The sequence below is a fragment of the Agelaius phoeniceus genome, chromosome 29, assembly GCF_051311805.1.
Source record: "Agelaius phoeniceus isolate bAgePho1 chromosome 29, bAgePho1.hap1, whole genome shotgun sequence".
Lineage (NCBI taxonomy): Eukaryota > Metazoa > Chordata > Aves > Passeriformes > Icteridae > Agelaius > Agelaius phoeniceus.
Genome location: NC_135293.1, coordinates 3,052,830 through 3,076,859, shown reverse-complemented (window position 1 = coordinate 3,076,859; position 24,030 = coordinate 3,052,830). Strand labels below are relative to the sequence as shown.

General features: G+C 43.0%; 1 protein-coding gene across 2 annotated transcripts; it reads left to right on the top strand.

Moving 5' to 3' along the window:
* Window positions 1–113: 113 nt before the first annotated feature.
* Window positions 114–24,030, top strand: LOC129131228 (scaffold attachment factor B1-like). Of its 2 annotated transcripts, XM_054650087.2 has the most exons (21): window positions 114–436; window positions 1,609–1,696; window positions 2,676–2,740; window positions 2,820–3,026; window positions 5,180–5,239; window positions 5,811–5,838; window positions 6,738–7,239; window positions 7,669–7,718; window positions 11,356–11,456; window positions 14,069–14,218; window positions 14,314–14,390; window positions 15,348–15,487; window positions 15,757–15,848; window positions 16,224–16,330; window positions 17,888–18,181; window positions 20,719–20,856; window positions 21,321–21,363; window positions 22,205–22,326; window positions 23,146–23,258; window positions 23,368–23,419; window positions 23,666–24,030. In XM_054650087.2, the coding sequence occupies exons 1-21, from the start codon at window positions 248–250 to the stop codon at window positions 23,793–23,795; spliced, it is 2,748 nt and encodes a 915-aa protein (XP_054506062.2). In that variant the 5' UTR covers window positions 114–247; the 3' UTR covers window positions 23,796–24,030. The 2 variants fall into 2 exon arrangements, with proteins under 2 accessions (XP_054506062.2, XP_054506063.2); XM_054650088.2 differs by lacking the exon at window positions 5,180–5,239.

Here is a 24,030-nt window from a genome sequence, read left to right as displayed (position 1 = left end):
CATGCGCGACAGCTCGCGAGCCGTCCTTGGACGCGGGCGACGCCGTTTGCGCCTGCGCGGGGCGAATCTCCCGCCAGGCCCCGCCCGCTCAGTCCCGCTCGCACATGCGCACAGCGCGCTTTGTTCCCCCTCCCCTCGGCGCGTCTCGCTCCCCACCATTTTGTGCCGTGATCGCCAGATTTGCTGCTGGGTTGCGCCGTGTTCTCCTGCGCGCTCGGGCTCGAGGCCAAATATTGAAGGGGCCTTGATGGCGGAGAGTCAATCAGCGGCCGGACTGGGGGATTTCACATCCCTTGGGGGGGCCGCGGCTTTTGGTTCGGAACCTGAAACCCGGCGGCTGAGCGAGCTGCGAGTCATCGACCTGCGGGCTGAGCTCAAGCGGCGTAACCTGGACAGCGGCGGCAACAAGAGCGTCCTCATGGAGCGGCTGAGGAAGGTGAGGGCGAAGCGCGGCGGGGGAAGCGCGGGGGGGGGAGAGCGGCGTGCGGCCATCCGGGTCCTTTGTCTGTGGCGCTCTCGGCGCGTGCGCGCTCGGGCCCGGGGCCCTGAGGGGAGCGCGGCCGGCGCTGAGGGGAGCGGGGCTCTGCCGCTGCTGCGGGCACCCGCGGAGCGTTGTTGGGCACCGCCGTGTCCCCTTTGCTGCCGCCACTGCCTTTGCGCTGTTTCACGGTACCGCTCTGTGGTGTGCGCGCCTGTTCCTCCATCGCTGCTCCGAGCGCGGCTCGGGTTGCACTGGGGGCAGTGTGAGATAGCCTCGGCCTGTCCGTCACCGCCTGACCCCGGTGTCCGCGCGTCCTTCCCCGCTTTACTCTCCCGTTCCCCCGACACACAGACACGGGCCTCCTCCCCGTACCCCTCCTCGTGTTTCTCTGTGCCGTTCGCAGAATGGGTAAACTGGGAAGGATCACACTGGGTCATTGCTCCAGCAGGGTTTTGTCCTGAATATGTCCAATGAGAGAGACTCCACACTCTCCCTGGGCAATCTATTCCAGTGCATGCTTACTTGCGCTGTAAAGAATGTTATGCTCCTATTGAGGTGGAACTTTCTGTACATCAGTTTCTGCCCTGATGCTTGGCACCACTACACTTGACCCTGTTCCATCTCTCTGACCTCTCTGGAATGTATTCCCACAGACTTCCATGAGGCCAGAACAGCACGGTCAGCTTTGGCCCTTATATGGGTTCTAACAAGCCTGCACATTGAGAAAAAACTCATTCACCTGAGCTCCTGTGAGAGTCTGTCCTGGTTTTATACTGTTAATGTGTTTATCTGCCAAGCAGAGAGCTTTGCTCCCCAGCTGTAGCTTGATTTGCCTGTGGGGATGTGTTGCTCCCTATTATTTGGTATTTCTGACATGTGGTGTGGCTGCCTGGCTGTGTGACCTGAGCTAGGGAGAGCCACCAATGTTTCTCTCTGAAAAATCCTTAAAAATGCAGTTGTGGTTAAACCCTAGCAGGAAGGCAAGCACCACATAACTGTTACCAGCACAAACTCCAACCACAGCCCCCTGTCAGCTGCTGTGAAGAGAATTAACTGCCCCATCCAAAGCCAGTACAAATGCACAGCAGCAAATCATGCAGTGAATATCATCCTGCTGTCTCCAACAGGCCATTGAGGAGGAAGGAGGAGATCCTGATGAAATTCCAGTGGCCTCAGAGCTGACCACAAAGAGAATGCCAAAAAGAACTAGCAAAGGTACAGTGTCTGGACACTTGCACTTCCACTGTTTGCATGGGGCTAGAACTTGTGCAAACTTGTTTTCTCCTGTTGAATTAGTTTAATTTGAAAAAAAAATTGCTTTTTTACTTTATGGGAATGGTGGAAACTCCATTTGTGGAATGGAGTGGGAAATGGTAAAACTCTCTTGCATTAATGAGCAATAACAACTTTAAACCTGTGTTTTATTAGGATGTCTTGAAAATCAAAGATGAAACTGTAAATTACAGGGGTTTCTGTATTAGTGACCATGAGTAGAATTGTGTCAAGTACAGAGTAAGCAGCTGCAGCATAAGCTCCATGGAAAGCCTCTATAATTATATTTCAGTTATATGTAAACTATAATTATATTAAACTATATGTTGCTTCAAAATATGAAATGCTGTACATGCCATTTTACACGTGGCTTACTTGAGTTGCTGATAACTCCTAAAGTTCTTAAAAATACTTTCTGATGAGAAACAGATTATTAAGCTGCTTTTTTTGAGACAGAGTGGTTAAAAATAGAAAAGGAGCTGTTGTCTTTGAATAGCAGTATGAGATGGAGGTGACAGATGTGCATAAATGTGATTTGTGTGGCCAAGATCTTGAAAGTGAGCACTTAATTCTTAAATCCGTTTAATTAAGGGAGGTGTTTTCATAACAATCTCAAGGTGTTACTTTTAAATGGATTACCCAGAGGCTGCTGTGTCTTATTAGGTATTGAAGTGTTGTGCAATGAGACTGTAGCTTTAGAAGAATACTGTAGCATTTCAAAAATAAATGCTGCTGGTAGTTCATGCTCCTGCTGTTTGCTTTGATGGGGTGGCAGGGGGACCTCAGTTCCATCCATACAGACCCAGACTTTTGGATCAGCCTCTTCAGGATGACTTTTTGTAACAGATAATTCAGCAAAGCTTAAACATAGTACAAGATGTAGTGCTACATCTCACTGCAGTGATACTGATACTGTTTTTAGGAAGAAAGCCAGAAGAAGAAGGTGTGGAAGACAATGGTCTGGAAGAAAACTCTAGAGATGGGCAGGTAGGTGAAATGATGATTGTTACTAAGAATGTGCATGGTGTAACCTGCAATAAACACAGTTTTACCCTTCTCTCTGTAGGAGGATCTTGAAGCAAACCTGGACACCCTGCAGGACATTGACATGATGGATATCAGTGTGTTAGATGAAGCTGAAATTGATAACAGCAGTGCTGTGGACTGTGGGGAGGATTACAGTCCTGACAACATCCTCGACTCTCTGTCCGATAATAAAGATAATGTTGAAGCAGAAATGAAAGAGCTTCCTGATCAGCTAACAGAAAATGAGGTGAGTGAGGAGAGGTCTTGGTAATTTTTCACAAGATATTTGATAGAGATATGGGCACATGAACAAGGGATTTCAGTCCAGTAGAATACAGGACATGAATGTGATCTGGATTCTATTCCCCATTCACAGCTCTCAAGTCCTGCTCTTAGAAATGGGAAATATTCTTGAGGCTTCAAATGTTCTCAGGAGACAAGTCACCATCTTCCTTACCTTGCAGCATCAGCTTTGCTTGCTGTGAAAGGAGCCTGGAATTGAAAATGCTCTATTAGTTTCTCTATTAGTTTCTCTATTAGTTTCTCTATTAGTTTCTCTATTAGTTTCTCTATTAGTTTCTCTATTAGTTTCTCTATTAGTTTCTCTATTAGTTTCTCTATTAGTTTCTCTATTAGTTTCTCTATTAGTTTCTGTATTCCCTCTTCCTGTTTGTATATGTGTCAAAGTGTATATATGAATACACCCAGCCACCCAGGCATTTATATATATGGGGAGAGAGAAAAAGATTGTTTGAACTCAGGTAATTTGGATATCTTTTCTGCAGAAATAATGCTCTGGTTTAAGGAAGCTGTGTTGTTCTGTTTGCTCCCAGAGATTGATAAAAGAACTTCCTGTGTTGCCCTGCTCTGACATTGTCAGGCTTTTGACTTGGTTTTGAGAGCAGCTTGCAATGTCCTTTGCAGACAGCACAGGGTTATCCATGTGTCACATTCACTCCCCAAATATTATCCTTCTTGGATCCTTGTGGGTTTGTTTTAATTTATTTTAGGTTGTTCACTCATTGAACAGAACATATTCTTTCTTTGGTGCCTGTGTATCTGCTTCAACTTCTTATCATTTACCTTCTGTCCCCTGAGAAGGGAGATGTTCTCCAAGCCTTTGTGTTTGACAAGTTGTCAATTTGTGTTTGACAGGCACTTGGTGTCTGTCAGTGCCACAGGGAAGCCAGGACCCTTGTGCCCACCAAGGTCAGCATCCTGCTCTGGGCCCCCTTCAGTGGGAGTGCCCTGGAGCCAGAGTGGTCCCAGGGCCCTGGGCAGGCTCACACAGCCCCAGCCCTGTCCCAGCTCCTCAGCTGAGTGCTTTACTCACTGCAGGCACTGCTGGTGCCCTTGAAGGGCTCACACTGATCCCTTGATGCAATAACAGCATTAATAGAATAGAAAATCACAGCAGGTTCAGGTGGTACCTGTCTGCAGTACAAGCCCACCATATCAACCAGCTTTAATCCTATCAGGAGCTGGCTGAGTTCATCCTTCATCACCCTCAGAGTCCAATTCTTACCCCCCAGACACCCCTAAAGGGGAAAGGACAGCTTCAGGCTGTGGCTGTGGAGCCTTCCTTAACTTCTCCCCACTTGTAACTTTTACACTATTTTTACATTTAGGTGTGACTGATTTCACATCAGTGAGCGTGCTCATGCCTTGGAGGTGGGTGACACCTGTGTGACATCTGAGGTGACCCTTGGCACAGAGCTGTGCATTCTGCTGGCTCAGCAACAAGAAATCTTCAGCTGGTGAGCTCTCTGTGGCTTGCCAGGGATTTCTGCAGAGCCTGGCTGTGGTGTCTGCACCCCAACAGACCAAACAAACACCAAGGCTTGGAGAGAATCTCCCCTTTCATGGGACTGAACACAGAGTCCTGGCAGCAGCATCCCCTTCACCTGGAATCAATTTTGTGATATTCTGTAAATTAACTTCATGTAATGCATGAGTTTTGGTTGATCTTACCCTCAGCTCTTTAAAGAAAAAAGATTTTTGGGGTATATTTTCAGGTTGGAAGAGTGTAAACTTAAGTCAGCTTCATTTCTAACTTGTTTTTTTCATTTAGAAACTAAAGTTAAAAAGTGAGAAAGTGAAAAAACGTGTTCAGTAAGCACAGAAATGTGAGATAAGACTCTAAGAATAACTTTGAAATAGACAATGTCCTGTTGAAATTAAAATGAAAAGTAATTGGAGAAAGATATTTAAATATCAGGTATGTTTATGTGTTGCTCCTCCTTTGTGGGTCACACTCTGAAGTAAGAATTAAGATCTGTCAAAAACTTTTAAAATATTTCTGCTTTTCTTAAAAGGGAAAATTAAGTGCAGGTGTATTTTCCTTGATTAAATTTCTTACTTTTGGTAAGAAATACTTTCATTCATTTCTTACTCTTTTAGGAAGATTATGATGAGATTGAAAACAATTTAGAAGCCTCTTCAGATTTAATTGAAATGAAGGTAAACTGAAAATGGAGCTGTATTTCATAGCTGTGTATTGTAGTATTAATATTTATTGAGTTCTCATACTGCAAAAAAGAAAATGTGACCATAACATGAAATTGTAACAGAACCCAAGACCTTGCTCAATAGAGGGTGTGAATTGAGGGTGCCCTGTGGTTTTTTCCCTACTTTTTATTCAGATTTCAAGATTTCCTTCAATTATGCAGATAAAAATCTTGCACTGCTGATTTCTTCTCTCTTACATGACTTTATGAAGCAGTAGCTGGGTTTGTTTTTTACTCTGTACTTGGTGTGGTGGCACACAAAGATACTTTATTGGTCTTTTTATAATTCAGATTTATTTGGGAGAATGCAGTTATGGCTGATATTTTGATTTGGCTTTAATGTGCCAGAAAAGGTACTTATATAAAATGCTCATTTCCAGTGGATGGTGAAAAAAAGAGCTAAATGTAACAGATGAATTTGTTGAGTTTTCAATTTTGGGATTGAGTAGGGAGTTGGTATTATTCTGTGTTAGAAAATACATTTTCTAAAATCCTCATTCTGTGGTCTTTTTTTTCCTGAACAGAAAATGGAGAAGCTACACTTGGAGCCAGGTACTGTTAAAGAAAAACATATTCCTGTCTTTTCAACTAATACTTTTTAAACCATTAACTATTAAAAAACCCAAGCAAACAAACATAATTTGCATTATTTTTATAATGGACAATCCAGATCATGCAGGGTCATAGAGATTGGAAACCCAATCATATCCCCAGATCTGTGAAGTGATGCTTGAAATACTTCCAGTGAAATGAAATGGTTTAAAAACCTGTTAAACTACATAAGTGGATTTAGAGAAGTTTAATCACAGTTCTAAAAGCTAAATATTCTACTTGTAAACAGATCTTGTGATATTGCACACACCTTAACTCTGTTACTATGTAGAGAGCAGTGAAAGCAGTAAAAAGATATTGTAGGGCATTAAAGTGTAAAGATTAGTTACTGGATACAGAAGAAAGAAGAGAGTTTCTTCATGGAAATTTCATACAGATACTTTTCCCTTTCTGGACTGCAAACACACTCATGCACCATCAGAAGATGCCCAGTTCTCATGTTGGACTGTCTCTGCTAAAAGAATTTCACAGAAATTTAAAAATTGAACTCTCAGTGCCTTGATACGTTCAGTTAAGCATCTCGGACTCTGGAAGCTAACTAGAGAAGAAACAGAGCTGAACGATTTGCTGAAGAATATGAAGGCTGAGCCCGAAGTTTTTTGTTAAATCTGTGGGGGCATTTTTCTTGGCTGTTGAGGTGCTAGGGCTGATTTGGCAGGGTGTGAGAGAGCAGTTAGCGTGGTAGCTGTAACACTGTGTACACTAGGGTTTTCCAATCTCTGTGTAGCTTAGCAGTTCTCTTGGTGTTAGTGTGGCAGCCATGCCAGTTCCACATTTGTGATTGCTGTATTTCCCTGGTGATTAAATCTTGTGCCGTTCTATTCCTGTTAAATCCGTAGAAAATGAGAAAATACTCGACATTTTGGGGGAAACTTGTAAATCTGAGCTACTTAACGAAGAACCTCCCGAAGCGGAGCGGCCGCGTGCGCAGGAAGCCAGTAACGCGGGGCCAGGCAAGAGGCTGGCTGAGGAAGAGGACGCTCTCGCTGCCGCTCAGCTGGAGGAAGATGCTTTAGCTTTGGACAGCAAATCGGCCCAAGCTTTGGCAAGGAAGGAAGCAAAGCGTTTAGTGGTAGCAAAAGGGGAGACAAGTGAACAGAGCCCCGAGGAAGAGGCCCCGGACTCTGAAGGTGTAGTGGTAGAGACCCTAAGCGATCAGAGTAGCAAACGCTCCCAAGGCCCGCAAGCCTCTAGTGGGGAGACAGCGGAGAAAGGCGCAGGTGCCGAAGCCAGAGATAGCAAAGAAGATGGCAAGAGAGCAGAAGACAAAGCTAATTCTGAGGAATCTTCCCCTGCCACTAAAGAGTCCTCAGCCAGTGAGGGCGCTGATCAGAAAAAGAGGTTTGTTTTTTCTCCGTTCTAGACCAGATGCTATCTTTTATCATTGGTCCTTAAGTGATGCCAATAAGCTGTTTCCTTCAATTGGCCTCCGAGACTGATGAAATTGTAGCCTATTCCTAAAGGTCTCTTTTATTTCTCCATGTGCAGATATTTTTATTTTTTTTAAACGCAGTGGGTTTGATTTCTTTCCTTCCTCAACCTTCAAAGGTTGTTTTCCCAAATTAGTCTTATTTGTAATCATCTTCTTAATGTAAGTCTGTTTAAGAATCTGACTTCATTATTTCTTGTCAGATTTCTTAAATCCAGTATACAAAGGTGTGTTTTCGTTTGCAACATGTTTTCTGGTAGGTATTTAATTTTAGCTTTTTTCATAGTTTATATTTAGTCACTTTTCTTTCTGACTTGAATAATGTGGTGTTTTGTCTTTAGCCCTGGTGAGGAGGACAGAGATACAAAGATAATCTCAAAAGATGAGAAAGGTATGTTTGATTTCAGCTGTAAAGCTTCAGTGATTGCTTGGGTGGCTGTTTGTGTTGGATGGGTTATTTCAGTAGAAATTGATTGCAATCTATGCAGTTGTTAAATAGCCTCAATTCATCTCTGTCTGCATTTTCTTAGTAATGTTTAAATAAGTATTTTCCTTTTATGCAGCTGTTCAGGACATGTGCTTTGCACTGTTGTGTTTGTATCTTGATTTTAAAGGTCAATGTCAATAGATGGCAATTATGGTATTTTGGCACTGGAGATGCCCACTAACAGCTGTTAGAAACCTTTTTCAATTGTTTGCTTTACCATACACTTGGATTTCTCCTTCCCATCTTCTGTTTTGCTGAAGTCATTTGGGATCCAGCATTCACATATTTAAATGCCACAAATTTTACAGCTCAATATTGTCTTGAATTAATATTGATTTGATTAAATTTCTGTCCACACAGATCCTATCTATGGTGCAAATATGCATCATAAACAAGAAGAATATATTTTGATCAGTGTCAGATGCCTTCATGTTTTTTCATATTTCTTGCTTTTAATGCACCAGGCAGCTGAGCCTTTGCAGCTCACCCCACCTCTGTTCTCTTACATGCTGCTGGCAGGACTTGAGCACTTTTAAATGTGGAAGTTCCAGCAATTCCTATAAAAATCAAGAAACTCCTTGTGAGATCTGACTGCCAGCTGGACAGGAGGAATTGGATTGGTTTGAATGGGGTTTTACAAGCCAGACTCACCTCTCTGTCAGCTGCTTTTTCCAGCATCCTGGGTTATTTATACCTGTTAGGGTCAATTTACCTCTTGCTTCCAGTCTGGAATCTTGAGTTCTCTCATTGCAGAATAGTTCAAGGAGTTTTCTGTGCATGCTGTCCTTTACCTGAGGACTTGAGTGTTTTGTTTTTGTGGGCTGAGAATGCCCTTCCTTGGGTTTGCTTTCAGAGCAGCCTTCAGGAATTTGGGTGTCTGAAAGCACCTTGCTCCTGCATTCCTCTCTCCAGTGGATGTGCTGTGTTCCACAAGATTTGATTTATTCATGTTCTGGCTTTGTGAGCAGCAGTGAGAGGGAGCTGCATGGCTGTGTAACATTCTCTGCATGCAGAGCAAAGTGACTGAGCCAGAAGGAACCTAAAATAGAATGTACAAGTCAGGTCTGACTCATGCATTGCTATTTGCCCACTTGTGTGAGAAGGGTTTATTTAGAAAGAAGAGTTTTCCATATTCCATGCAAGAATTCTGAAAACTGTGTTAACAAGAGTGCAGAAAATTAAATTTATGAGCTCAGCCTGGTGGGTTTGGCTGTTGATGGATGCACATCTCAAAGATTTCTCCAGTGTTGATGGTTGGCTCCCAATACCTGCATTGCTCTTGGTTCAAAGTTAAATATTTTCAAGTCCCACTATTTCTTTGTCTTGAAAGTGCAGAACCATTGCAGGAGCACTTTTTAAAGTCTTGTGGGAGGGCAAAACCTGACATTAAGACTGATAAATCTTTAACCAGAAAGGTCATTAACATAGTTTTTAAAATCTTTTAAAAACTCATTGGTAAAATAGCAGAAAAGAGAAAAATGAGCACTTTGTTCTTTCTCCAGGATGCTGGTGCCAGAGTAATTGTAGACAGTAATTTTTAAATTGTAGAAATGGGTGGAATGAAAGCATCAAAGCCTTTGGCTCAGCTTATTAAAAAACCAGCACAATGCATCTCCCATGTGTTTGTGTGCATGGCAAACCTTTGTTCATGCACTTCTGAGATAAATCATGGCACAAGTGTGCTCACCTTTATACAAAAAAAACCCCACCTGATTTTGTAAGGGATTGATACAAATCACTGCATCCTTCTTGCAGGAAACCTGTTCAAACATTAGTTTAATTAATAAATATAAATTTAATATGAACTGTGTTCTCAGTTACTTGTGCCAGTGACTGAAATTATCAGGATGTAGAAGATGGAAAGGCACCCAAATAAAACAGCATTTTGGAAAGGTTCTGGGGAAAATGACTTCTGTAAAATTCCATAAAACCCCAAAACAGAAGTATGGAACCAAGGAGCTGAAGTGAACCCATTCACTGAGGCCTTGGAGCTGCCCAGACTGACGGAAGGACAGGACAGACATCTCAGAGGAGATTGGAAACAGAATCCTCGTGTGAGTGCTTCATGCAAACACTGAGCCTGGGCTGCAGTTCACTCCTCAGTCACTTCATGGTGGGTGCTCAGACTTGGCAACTTCATCAGCATTTATTGAATCACCTTCATTCCTCAGCTGCAGAACTGGCCAGGGCTGCTCTGGGTTCTGGCATGGTTTAAGCAGGCCAGGCCTAATTTCCTGAATTCCTAGGCCAGGTCTTTCCTAACTTCAGCTGAGGTCAGACTCAATCCCAGCTGTGGATCTGTGTGGGCAGAAAGAGAAATTTCCTTGGATTCTTGGTGGTGAATGGCTCTCCTTGAAAGGAATTCTGCATCAGCATTCCCTTGGAGCTAGGCTAAAAATGAGATAAAATAAAAATTAATGAGTATAAAAAGGCATGAGCACATGTGGGGTGCAGGCACAGTTCCCACAACTCTTCTGGAGTTACTGGGGTCTATCCTGGCAGGTTTTGAAGGCCTCATTCATTCAGAGGTGCCCTAATCCAGGCAGGTTTTGAAGGGCCTCATTCATTCAGAGGTGCCCTAATCCAGGCAGGTTTTCAAGGGCCTCACTAATTCAGAGGTGCCCTAATCCTGGCAGGTTTTGAAGGGCCTCACTAATTCAGAGGTGCCCTAATCCAGGCAGGTTTTGAAAGGCCTCATTCATTCAGAGGTGCCCTAATCCAGGCAGGTTTTGAAGGGCCTCATTCATTCAGAGGTGCCCTAATCCAGGCAGGTTTTGAATTCTGCATCAGCATTCCCTTGGAGCTAGGATCAAAATGAGATAAAATTAAAATTAATGAGTATAAAAAGGCATGAGCACATGTGGGGTGCAGGCACAGTTCCCACAACTCTTCTGGAGTTACTGGGGTCTATCCTGGCAGGTTTTGAAGGGCCTCATCCATTCAGAGGTGCCCTAATCCAGGCAGGTTTTGAAGGGCCTCATTCATTCAGAGGTGCCCTAATCCAGGCAGGTTTTGAAGGCCTCACTAATTCAGAGGTGCCCTAATCCAGGCAGGTTTTGAAGGGTCTCATTCATTCAGAGGTGCCCTAATCCTGGCAGGTTTTGAAGGGCCTCATTCATTCAGAGGTGCCTTAATCAGGCAGGTTTTGAAGGGCCTCATTCATTCAGAGGTGCCTTAATCCAGGCAGGTTTTGAAGGGCCACTCTAATTCAGAGGTGCCCTAATCCAGGCAGGTTTTCAAGGGCCTCATTCATTCAGAGGTGCCCTAATCCAGTTGCTTTCTTGAAGAATGAAATAAAATACTTCTATATCAAAACTCACAGTTCCACCCAAATTTTTGGACTTGTAATGCTCCTTACCTTCAGCAAAGCAACTCATGGGAGAAGAATATCACACAATGCATTTCACTTGTTCTCTGATTTTAAAAAATGAAAAATTTGTGATCCTGCTCTGTTTTAATTCACGTAACAATTCAAGTAATTAATCCCAATAATTAGGATTTGGGGTATGTTTGGGTTTTGTCTGTCTGTTTTCCCACCTAGGTCGCAGTGCTGGCAGTTCTGGTAGGAACTTTTGGGTGAGTGGATTGGCTTCCACCACCAGAGCTACAGATCTGAAGAATCTGTTCAGCAAATATGGCAAGGTAAGGGCTTCTTTTTGTTGCTTTGGTTTTGTTTTGGTGTTTGGTTTGTTTGCACAAGTTGTTTGAAACTGTTAATAAAACTTTTACAACTCTCATCACTGAAAGTACCCATGAAAGGAATCCAATTACCAAAAAATACTGTGAGATAGCAAGGAAAAGTGCACACTGAATGACTTGAGGTTTTTTATTCTGTTGCCCAGAATATATAGAAATAAATATAAAATTATATAGAAATAAATATAAAATTATATAGAAATAAATATAAAATTATATAGAAATAAATATAAAATTATATAGAAATAAATATAAAAATATATAGAAATAAATATAAAAATATATAGAAATAAATGTAAAAATTTATATTATATTATGTTATATTATATTATACTATACTATATTATGTTATATTATATTATGTTATATTATATTATATTATACTATATTATATTATACTATATTATATTATACTATATTATACTATATTATATTAATAATATATAAATATTATATAATATATAATAATATTATATATTATTTATATATAAAAATATACATATTTCTATATAAATTATATAGAAATAAATATATAAAATAAATATAAAATTTGTGGTCCTTTATTTGGAATAGTCAGTAACTCTACACACACTTTTGTGTGTATAAATTTAATTTCAGTCACTGGCACAAGTAACTGAGAACACAGTTCATATTAAATTTATATTTATTAATTAAACAGATATTAATAAATATAAATTTAATTTCAGTCACTGGCACAAGTAACTGAGAACACAGTTCATATTAAATTTATATTTATTAATTAAACAGATATTTGAACAGGTTTCCTGCAAGAAGGATGCAGTGATTTGTATCATTAATGTAACATATATCATAAAATAATAAATAAAGCCTTCTGATCATGGAGTCAACATTTTCATCTCTTCTTCATCCTGAAAACCCCTGTGACCACGGTCACAGTGGGAGCTGAAGATTGAATTCTTTTCCAGGGAAAGACTGCCCAGGTGACAATAAATTTGTTTGAAAAGGCATCTAACTTTATACATCAACAGCATCACTTTGCTTTATGAAATACTATGTATGAAATTAAGACTATACTAAAAAGAAATAGAAAAGGTTTCTTGAGAAGCTAACTAAGGTAAGAATAGACAAGAATGAATCACAAAGATCTGTGTCTCAGACAGAGCAAGAGCCAGCTCTGCCAGGAGTGCTCAGGAAATCCCAACACCCACAGGAGACCAATCCAGCTCTGCCTGTTGCATTCCACAGCAGCAAAAACCATTGGGTACTTTTGGTTGCTGAAACTGCAGCTTCTGACAAGGACAAATCCCAAGAAAGGCTTTATTAAATATTATTGTTGTTGTAATATAATAAAATTATATTACATTAAATTTATATTACATTATATATATTACATTAAAATTATATTACATTATATTATATTAAAATATAATTATATTATATTACATAATTATAATATATAATTCATAATAGATATAAATTTATAATATATATATATTATATATTATAAAATTATATTACATTATATCATATTAAAATATAATTATATTATATTATATAATTATAATATATAATTTATAATATATATAAATTTATAATATATAATATATATTATAAAATTATATTACATTATATTATATTAAAATATAATTAAATATTATTATTATGAATGTTTTGGGTGTGTCCTGCCTGGCTCTGTCTGGCCTCACTGCTGGACCAAAGGCTGCAGCTGTGGTGTTTTCACCCCAGAGATGCCTTTGGCTGGCTGGGGGCTGCTGCTGGGCACTCAGAACAAATCCAGGCAAAATAGGAACTCAGTTTACCTTTGGTGGAAAAGGTTGAGGCAGCAGTGAAGAGAAAATGAGCGGGTTCTGTAGAGCTTTAATCCAGAGTTTATTGTAGCATGGTAGACATCTGAATGTGGTATCAGCTCCAGACAGGCAGAGACGGAACCACAGCAGAGACACAGCAGAGACCTCAACCCCATGGCCTCGTGTCCTTTTTAAGCCCCAGGGACAGGGGAGGGGACAGACAGGTGAGGGCAGAGAGCAGAGAGCCTGACCCCATGGCCTCGTGTCCTTTTTAAGCCCCAGGGACAGGGGAGGGGACAGACAGGTGAGGGCCAGCCAGGTGTGAGCAGGGGAAGGCTCAGGGGATGTGGACACTGGGACAAAGCAATGAGCCCAGGCCTGGGGGGGTCTGCCAGTCACTCAATGCCTTGCTGGAAGGTGCCAGGCAGGAGGGCACAGGGGAAGGGGGAAGGTTGGCATCCTTGAGGGGGTTGGGATAGGTGAGACAGGAAATGGTGACACACTGCAGCAAGGCTTTTTCATGACAGATGTCTGTGACATGTCACCTCTTGGTTCAGCTTTTGTACCATTCCACAGGTAGCGGAAGCGTGGTTGGCTCCAAGCAGTGCACCCTCGTTCATCAGAATCAAAATCACAACCTCCAAACCAGAACTTTGCTGCCTGGTAGTGGCCAGGAATTAAAAACAGCTTGCAGTTGGTGCTGTTTAACCTTGGGGATCTGTCCCAGGGAGAATAATTCCATTTTTATTTTATTTTTTCCTTGGGAAGGTGGTGGGGGCCAAGGTGGTGACCAACGCTCGCAGTCCTGGCGCTCGCTGCTACGGCTTTGTCACCATGTCCACAGCTGAGGAGGCCACCAAGTGCATCACCCACCTGCACAAGACAGAGCTGCATGGCAAAATCATTTCTGTGGAAAAAGTGAGTACTGGGCCTCAGAGATGCTGAATTCCCACCAGATTGTGCAAATGATCGAGGCCACATTCTCAGCTGATGATGTGCAAAATAAATTTCAGGCAAAAAATGAACCTGCTGGGAAGAAGACAAGTGAAAAAAAAGAGAGTGAAGCAAAGAGAGAAACAGTCAGTGAGAGGTACTGTGTTAAAAATTCTCCTACCAAAGGTGTTTTGCTGTGCTTCAGTCTGTGTTGATGTCAGAGAAAAGTTCAATTACAGTAAGAATTTCTGTGGCAAACATGGAAAAAGAGGAGTACGTGGATTTTTTCAGCTTTTACTACAAGATAGACTTCAGTTGATGTGCAGTGCCTAAATTAAAATGTTTCTGTTGCCTGCTTTAAGGAGCCATTGGAAGGTTGCATTTTCAAGCACATCTTTTAATTTAGCCATATTTCAGGTTTAGTAATGACTGTGGGGCTTTCCTGTCTTAAATCTGTAGGAAGGACCATGTGAGGATTGTGATCTGTGTCCCTGTTTCCTCATCACCTCCTGTCCCACTGGAACAGGGTTTCCTCCAGGTCCCAAACAGTCAAACCAGAATTGTCTGAGATCTATTCCCAGATCTATTCCCAGATCTATTCCCAGATCTATTCCCAGATCTATTCCCAGATCTATTCCCAGATCATGTTCCCCTTGAGCACTTTGCTCTCCTCTCTGGCATTGCTGAAAGAGGCACTAAGAGAGTGAATTAAACACTGAGAGCTTTGCCTTGAGTTATCTTCTTGAGGCACAACTTCTCTTAGATGCTACTTGCTGAGAAATTTTTGCAATTATTTCACCCAGTTGCCTGACAGAAATGGTTCATTGTGATGTTCTCTAAGAAACTCTGGGTATTGAGCACAAAGTGGTGTGAATTTGTCTTCATGCTTCCAGTTGAGATCCTGAATCCTGGCCAAGTTTGTTGACTACTGCCCAGGATGGTCTGAATATTTTGTTTTATGGTGCAAGAAGTTGTGGAAGGAAATGTTTGGAACTCTAATTATCTAATGATGATTGTTATCACATCAGAGTTCTGCTTTGTTGCTGGCATTTCCCTTGAATTTTTGTTTCTCTTAGTCTGTATTACTCTAATCTGTATCAATATTTATCCACAGACCTGGTGGTGCTAAAAGGGATGAGAAATCTGACCAAAAAGATGATGCTAAAAAGACAGAAGATAAAGATGAAAAGGAAAAAAAAGATAAAGATGACCAGAAGTCTGGTTCATCAGATCAGTCTAAAACTATTAAATCAGGTAATTGGGTTGGTGGTTTTTTATACAGATATGTTGATGTAGGAATATTTCATTGTAGATAATCTTTCCAAAGATTCTAGGATTGTTTCAGATACTTGGGTGGAAATCCAGAATGAATAAGGGGAATTGTGCAATGCTTAAAAGAAGTACCTGGATTAGGTGGAGTGAAAGAATTGATTTTGAAGAGAGGATTAAATGCCAATTTTCACATTTTAGAGAGCGTGGTGTAGGTCATATAATTGGTTTCTTTCCATTTCTGATTTATTTAGGAAGTAAAGGAACAGAGAGAACAGTGGTCATGGATAAATCCAAAGGAGAACCTGTTATCAGTGTGAAAACATCCACTACATCAAAGGACAGAGTAAGTGATGCTTCTGCATGGAAAACATTTTCCTTAAAAACAGATTCTGAATCCTGCCAGGCTCTGCATAACCCACACTTGCCTTGCCAGTTTGTCCAATTAGAATTTCTCTAACGTGGTTTTAATTAGTAAAATACCTCTCATTTGGCTGATACAGCACTCAAATCCTGCCTAATGAATGGGGCAAGGTATCACTGGATTAATATGTGGTGTCTGTAATGGTAAAAAAGAACAACTTTGGAAAAAAGCAGAGACCAAGCTTTGAGATGTGAACTGTGCAAATGGGAACAGAGCTCAGAGGATTGGTTGGGATGGTTGTCCTTTAATAAATTCAATAAATTAATAAATTTAATAAAGTTTCTCTTTTAAATACAGAGTGTTAAGAGCCAGGACCGCAAATCAGAGAGCAGAGAGAGACAAGGGATTGTCCCCTTTGACAAAATCAAAGCACAGAGGAAAATGAGGGAGGCAGAGCAGCGCCGGTAAGAGCAGCCCTGACATCGTGGGGGGGGGGTTTTCCTTGAATAAATACAAATTTTATTTCTAATAAAATTAAACACTGACATCGTGGGGTTTTTTTCCTCGAAAAAATACAAATTCCATTTCTTATAAAATTAAACACTGCCATCGTGGGGGGTTTATTCCTTGACACAATTTTCATTTCTAATAAAATTAAACACTGACATTGTGGGGTTTTTTCCTTGAATAAATACAAATTCCATTTCTTATAAAATTAAACACTGACATTGTGGGGTTTTTTTCCTCGAATAGATCCAATTTTCATTTCTAATAAAATTAAACATTGACATCGTGGGGGGTTTTTTTCCTTGAATAGATACAAATTTCATTTCTAATCAAATTAAACATTGACATCGTGGGGGTTTTTTTTTTCCTTGAATAGATACAAATTTCATTTCTAATCAAATTAAACAGAGACAGAAAAAGGCCTTCAGTTTCTTTTCCCCACTTGTAATTTTGTTATATTTTTATGGGTACCTGTTGAACTTAATTTAAGTATTTAGATATTTTTGGTGGGGCTCTTTCTTTGTTTCCATATGTTTAATAGGTTTTATAATGTTTAAAGGTGATAATTGCCATCCTTCAAATTCCTTGCTAGAACTGTGACCTGGCTTCCATGTTCTCCACACATTACAAAACTTCTATTTCTCACCTAAAAGTAGTCAGATTGAACAGGAGGAAAATGCTTTGTTATTTTTATTAAGGAAGAAAAAGTTTCTCCCTTCTAGTTAAATTCCTGAGCTTTAACTCAGGAATCATTATCCACCAGAGCATCCTGCCTTTCTTCACAGAAACAAAATATTCTTCACAGATACTTGATTTCAATATAAGGAATGAACTGTGGGCATTTGGATTCAGATTCCCCATACCATATAGAAATATTTATGGGCATTTGGATTCAGATTCTCCTGATCCATAGAAATATTTGTGGGCATTTGGATTCAGATTCTCCTGATCTATAGAAATATTTGTGGGCATGTGGATTCAGATTCTTCTGATCCTATAGAAGTATTTGTGGGTATTTGGATTCAGATTCTCCTGATCCTATAGAAATATTTGTGGGTATTTGGATTCAGATTCTCCTGACCATAGAAATATTTGTGGGCATGTGGATTCAGATTCTCCTGATCCTATAGAAATATTTGTAAGCATTTGGATTCAGATTCCCCATACCATATAGAAATATTTAGGGGCATTTAGATTCAGATTCTCCTGATCCATAGAAATATTTGTGGGCATGTGGATTCAGATTCTCCTGATTCTATAGAAGTATTTGTGGGTATTTGGATTCAGATTCTCCTGACCATACAGAAGTATTTCCCCCTGGGGATGGGTTTTGTAGGAGTCATTTGATTGGTCTCTAAATAAATTTGTGTACACTGAGTGTCTTCCCTCCACAAGTGTTCATTTCAAGGGGATGATGCAAGTTTGCAGCCACTGTGCTTTTGATTTTTAGCATTCTTCTGACTTCCTTTCTCTGCTGAAGCATTGCCTGGGTCACTTCTGTCTCTGCTCCACAGCACGCGGGAGCGGCGGGAGCGGCAGCAGCACCTCCAGACCATCCGCGAGCGGGAGGAGAGGGAGAGGCTGGAGATCGCTCGGGAGAGGCTGGAGATAGAACGGCAGCGCCTGGAGCGGGAGCGGATGGAGAGGGAGAGGCTGGAGAGGGAGCGGATGCACATCGAGCACGAGAGGAGGCGGGAGCAGGACCGGATCCAGCGCGAGAGGGAGGAGCTGCGGCGGCAGCACGAGCAGCTGCGCTACGAGCAGGAGAGGAGATCTGCCATGAGGAGACCCTATGACATCGATGGCAGGTGAATGTTCCGGTCCCTCCGGGTGCCACCGAGTCCCTCTGGGTGCCACCGAGTCCCTCTGGGTGCCACTGAGTCCCTCTGAGTGCCACCGAGTGCCTCCGAGTCCCTCTGAGTGCCACCGAGTGCCTCTGAGTCCCTCTGGGTGCCACCGAGTCCCTCTGAGTCCCTCTGGGTGCCACCGAGTCTCTCCGAGTCCCTCTGAGTGCCACCGAGTCCCTCCAAGTGCCACTGAGGGAACCCCAGCCAGCCCCAAGACACCGGGGGGGGGTGGCACTCTCTCATGCCCCCAAGGGTACAGAGGGCAGCCAGGCTGATCCTGGGGGTACCAAAGGCAGCCAGGCTGATCCTGGGGGTACCAAAGGCAGCCAGGCTGATCCTGGGGGTACCAAAGGCAGCCAGGCTGATCCTGGGGGTACCAAAGGCAGCCAGGCTGATCCTGGGGGTGCCAAAGGCAGCCAGGCTGATCCTGGGGGTGCCAAAGGCAGCCAGGCTGAGCCTGGGGGTACCAAAGGCAGCCAGGCTGATCCCTGGGGTACCAAAGGCAGCCAGGCTGATCCTGGGAGTACCAAAGGCAGCCAGGCTGATCCTGGGAGTACCAAAGGCAGCCAGGCTGATCTCCAGGGGTGCCAAAGGCAGCCAGGCTGATCTGGGGGTACCAAAGGCAGCCAGGCTGATCCCTGAGGGTACCAAAGGCAGCCAGGCTGATCCTGGGGGTACCAAAGGCAGCCAGGCTGTTCCCTGGGGTACCAAAGGCACCCAGGCTGATCCCTGGGGTACCAAAGGCAGCCAGGCTGATCCTGGGGGTGCCAAAGGCAGCCAGGCTGATCCTGGGGGTACCAAAGGCAGCCAGGCTGATCCCCAGGGGTACCAAAGGCAGCCAGGCTGATCCCCAGGGGTACCAAAGGCAGCCAGGCTGATCCTGGGGGTGCCAAAGGCAGCCAGGCTGATCCTGGGGGTGCCAAAGGCAGCCAGGCTGGTCCCCAGGGGTACCAAAGGCAACCAGGATGATCCTGGGGGTACCAAAGGCAGCCAGGCTGATCCCTGAGGGTACCAAAGGCAGCCAGGCTGTTCCCGAGGGTACCAAAGGCAGCCAGGCTGATCCTGGGGGTACCAAAGGCAGCCAGGCTGATCCCCAGGGGTGCCAAAGGCAGCCAGGCTGATCCTGAGGGTACCAAAGGCAGCCAGGCTGATCCCTGGGGGTGCCAAAGGCAGCCAGGCTGATCCCTGGGGGTACCAAAGGCAGCCAGGCTGATCCCTGAGGGTACCAGAGGGAGCCAGGCTGATCCTGGGGGTGCCAAGGGCAGCCAGGCTGATCCTGGGGGTGCCAAGGGCAGCCAGGCTGATCCTGGGGGTACCAAAGGCAGCCAGGCTGATCCCCAGGGGTACCAAAGGCAGCCAGGCTGATCCCCTGCAGCAGAGGAGATGCTGGAACAATGGCAGAAGATGAAGGGGTCAACTCTTAGCAGGGTTAATCCAAGGTTTGTTCTGGGAGCTCTGGAGGAGCCCTTACAACCTCAGAGGTGCCAAGGTTACACTGAAAGGGAGGTGGAAACCCAAAGTAGAAAACATTTACTGACCAATGAGTGACCCTAAGGGATGGATTCTGGGAATGGACATTTAGGACAGGATTTGGGGTAACACCTGGGGGGTGACCCCTGGCTGATCACTCAATGTCCTGGACAGAAAGTTGTAGATGGAGGGGATGGGATGCTGAGTGACTGACAGAGAGCCAGGGTGGGGATTTGGGGATGATTTCAGCAAAGGGATTACACAGGTAAAGGGCAAGGGGTACAATCTGGGGTAAACCATTTGGGAAAGATACAGGGATACAAAACCAAAACTATTACAAAGTATAAAAACACACTACAACAGGTAAAGCCACCACATCCTTATGATGCCAGTGGGAAATGTCACTGCCAGGTACTGTCTCATCTGCCTGGACTGGAAGAAGCCACACAGGTGCTCTCAGCAGCTGTTGGTTGCATTGAGATGGTCGTGTTTAATAGCCCAGGTTTTTTGACCCCTTTTCAACTTAATTTCCTTTCTTTTGGTTTGGAAGGAGGAACAATATCCAAAGGGATTTATTGAATATCAAAGCAACCCCTGTGTCAGGGAGAAACGACACATCTGACTCCATTGATACCAGAAGATAATTAATTACTTTATTATACTATATTATTCTATACTATATTGCACTACATCTAAACTGAATCTGCACAAGCACTCAACTGAACAGAATCTCACAGCCCACAGTCCCAGCACACACACCTGGATTCAATTGGTCAATGAATCCAAACACAGCAGAATCCAATTACCAATTCCCTTCAGGTAAACAACCTTCCACAATGCACTCCACTTGTGCACAGCAAGAGGAGCAGCAATTGAGATAAGAATTGGTTTTTCCTTTCTCCGAGGTTTCCTCGCTGCAATTCCCAGAAAATATCCTTGGGAAGCTGTGCCTTGCTTTTCTCTGTGAAGAGAAATGCAGCCACAGGCATTTATTACCTGGGCTGAAATGAGCCTGCTCTTTCCTTCAGGAGGGATGATCCCTACTGGCCAGAGGCAAAGCGAATGGCCATGAACGACCGGTACCACTCAGACTTCAGCCGCCAGGATCGCTTCCACGACTTCGACCACCGGGACCGCGGCCGCTACCAGGAGCATTCCATAGACAGGTTGGTGTCCACCCCCTGCAGCCTGGGAGCAAAACACAGAATGGCTCCTTCATGGCACACTTTGCTCCTAAACTCTGTGCATTTTGCTTTTCAACTTCTGCTTAGTGTCTGTGGAATTTATCTTGTAAAACCATGAAAAGATCTGTACACTGCCATGAGTTAAAGCTTCTGCAGGCTTGGTCAGAGTGTTTTTCCAATGCTGTTTCACACATTCATAGCATTCTGAAAAATAATATTGTAGGCACCTAGAATTTTAACAAGGTTTTGGTTTATACATTAGCACTAACTCTGTTTCCCAGGAATCCCAAATGTGGCACATTTTCCGTATGTGCTGTTTATGCCTTTTGTGGATAATATGGCTAATGTGAGAGCAGGATTTTTCATCTGTGTTGTTAAATGAATGGATTTTTATGGACTGCTGTGTGTTTTACTATCACAGGCTGATTCTAATTGTCTGTTTCTAGGAGAGATGGATCCAGAACAATTATGGGAGATCGGGATGGACAAGTGAGTTGCTTTATAGAGCTACAGAAATATCTTTACATCTTATAACCTGGTTTTCTATAGTGTGTGTGTCAGATTACATTTCAGTAGTTAAAAATTACATTATATCTACCAAAATATGTTGGAATAATCAGATTGTTTTCAATAAGATTAAATGAAATTTGAAGACTTATTTATTATAAAAAATAGAGTTATTCTGATAGAAATCAAAGCAAGCAAGTCAAAATACAGTATTCCAAAAGATTGCATAGAAGAGGCAAAGGTACAAAATAAAAATTCACTCTATGAGGTTACATGGTAATAAGAGCTGAACTGTAGAGATGTTTGTGGTTGAGGGCTGGGGGAAAGACCTTCAGGGCTCATTCAGGCAGTGACAGGTGAATTTTATGGAGTCATAGAATCCTCAGTGGCCTTTGCTGTGAGGTTTGGAGGGACCTGGGTAGGCTGGAGAGTTGGGCTGATGGGAATATCCTGAAGGTCAAGAGCAGGAAATGCTCTTGGCTGGTCTTACCAACGGACATTAATAACTGAGGGAGGGAGGATGTGGATAGGATGTAAAGAGGTGCCACTCAGTGGTGCCCACTGAAGAGACCAGAGTCAGTGAGCACAGACTGGAGCACAGTTCCATCTGAAGAGGATTCCAGTCCCCTTTAACTGGGAGCACTGGAATGGGCTGCATGGAGAGCCCATTAGGTCTCTAGCTGGGAAGATCCTCAAACCCCCCTGGGAAAAGCCTGGAGCTGGCTGACCCTGAGCAGATGTCAGAGCTCCCTCCCCTCCCAGGTGATGGTGGGATGGAGCAGCTCCAGCTGTGAGCAGATGTGCAGAGCTCTGTCCCTTGCAGCACTACCCAGACGAGCGCCACGGAGGCCCCGACCGGCACTCGAGGGACTCGCGGGAGAGCTGGGGCAGCTACGGCTCCGACAGGAGGATGAGTGAGAGCAGAGGGATCCCCCCTCAGTCACGGTTAGTGCTGCAAACTCCTCTGCACAGCTCTTCTCCTGCTCCCAAGGAGCATTTCCACATCTCACAGGTTTTGGAAGATGTTGTTTTGGTTTTTTTCCAGCTTTCACCAAAGGTGTGTTGGATGGATTGCAGATGATTTGAAGCCATCAAAACATGCACTCACCTGATCTTTTTAATAACTTCACATCTTAAAGTCATAATGCTTTCCATGAATTTTTGTGATGGTGTTCACAGGGGTCTTAGGATGAGGGAAGAGATGAGAATGTTTCAGAAGGCTTGATTTATTATTTTATGATATATATTACATTAAAACTATACTAAAAGAATAGAAGAAAGGATTCCATCAGAAGGATAGCTAAGAGTAGAAAAGGAAAGAAAAACAAAGGCTTGTGGCTGGGACAGAGAGTCCGAGCCAGCTGGGCTGTGATTGGCCATTAATTAGAAACAACCACATGAGGCCAATCCCAGATGCACCTGTTGCATCCCACAGCAGCAGATAATCATTGTTTACATTGTGTTCCTGAGGCCTCTCAGCTCCTCAGGAGAAAAAGTCTTAAGGAAAGGATTTTTCATAAAATGTGTCAGTGACAAATTTTAACTAGCATTCCTAGCAAATCTTGCTATTTTCAGGATAGGGGTTCTCCCCCAATATCTTTTTTATTCATCATCTTAGTTGGTTTGAGCAGAAAAATTTTTCTGAGATTTTACTTAAAAGATAACAATGTAAATATTATAAGATTCACATGAGCCTTGATACAACATTGGAGTAAGTTTGTGACTTAGATTCAAATACAAAATGGGAATTTCTGTTCCTCACAGGGATGGACGTGACTGGGGAGATCACAGCCGCAAGTTTGAGGGGCACCAAGATCGCTCCTGGCAGAGCAGCGTGGATGGAGGGATGATAGGACGGGATCATGAGAGGTGGCAAGGTATGGCTCTTGCACAGCTCCTTAGCTGTGTGAAGAAGGAAATCCACACATTATCTTTGAAGTAAAATTCTTGCTGTGGATATAAAGGGACCCGTTTGAACTTTTTTAGGTGGCGGTAGAGGCAGACCTGGCCATGTGATGCATCGTGGAGGCATGTCAGGGTAAGAACTTCCAAAGGAGCAAAGTGTTTGTTTTCCTGATAAGGGACATTTCTTCTATTTCAATTGGCAAAAGAAACATTTCATGGGAGTATCAGTTATCTTGTTACTTAAATCAAGGAATAATTAAATATCCCTTTGGTTTTTATGTAATGCATTTTATGGAGGAGTGAAAACAAAAAATACCCATTCTAGCAACCTGACCATAGCAGCATGAGAGAATACTGAAATGTCTGAATCCCTTTGCAGGCGTGGCAGTTTCATGCAGGGTGGCAATCAGAGTCAGATCATGCACGGAGGAGGAATGCAAGGGGAAGGATTTGCTGGCCAGGACAGGGCAAACAGACCCAACGATCCTCGGTTCAACCGGCGCTACTGATCCGGCTTGGTTTTTAATGCAAGGTGGCAAGTGAAACAAATCTGTTACCCCAGGGTTACCATTAATTGTAACTTATGGGCTACTGTAAGTGTAATTTTTTTTAAGCTGCTGCCATATTATGTCACTCAATCCAATGTGAACTCATTTGTTTTGTAAGGTGTTGTTCATATCCCATTTAAAAATGTTTGTTAATGAAGCATTCCATTTTCCATAAATAAACGCCAGTTTACAGTTA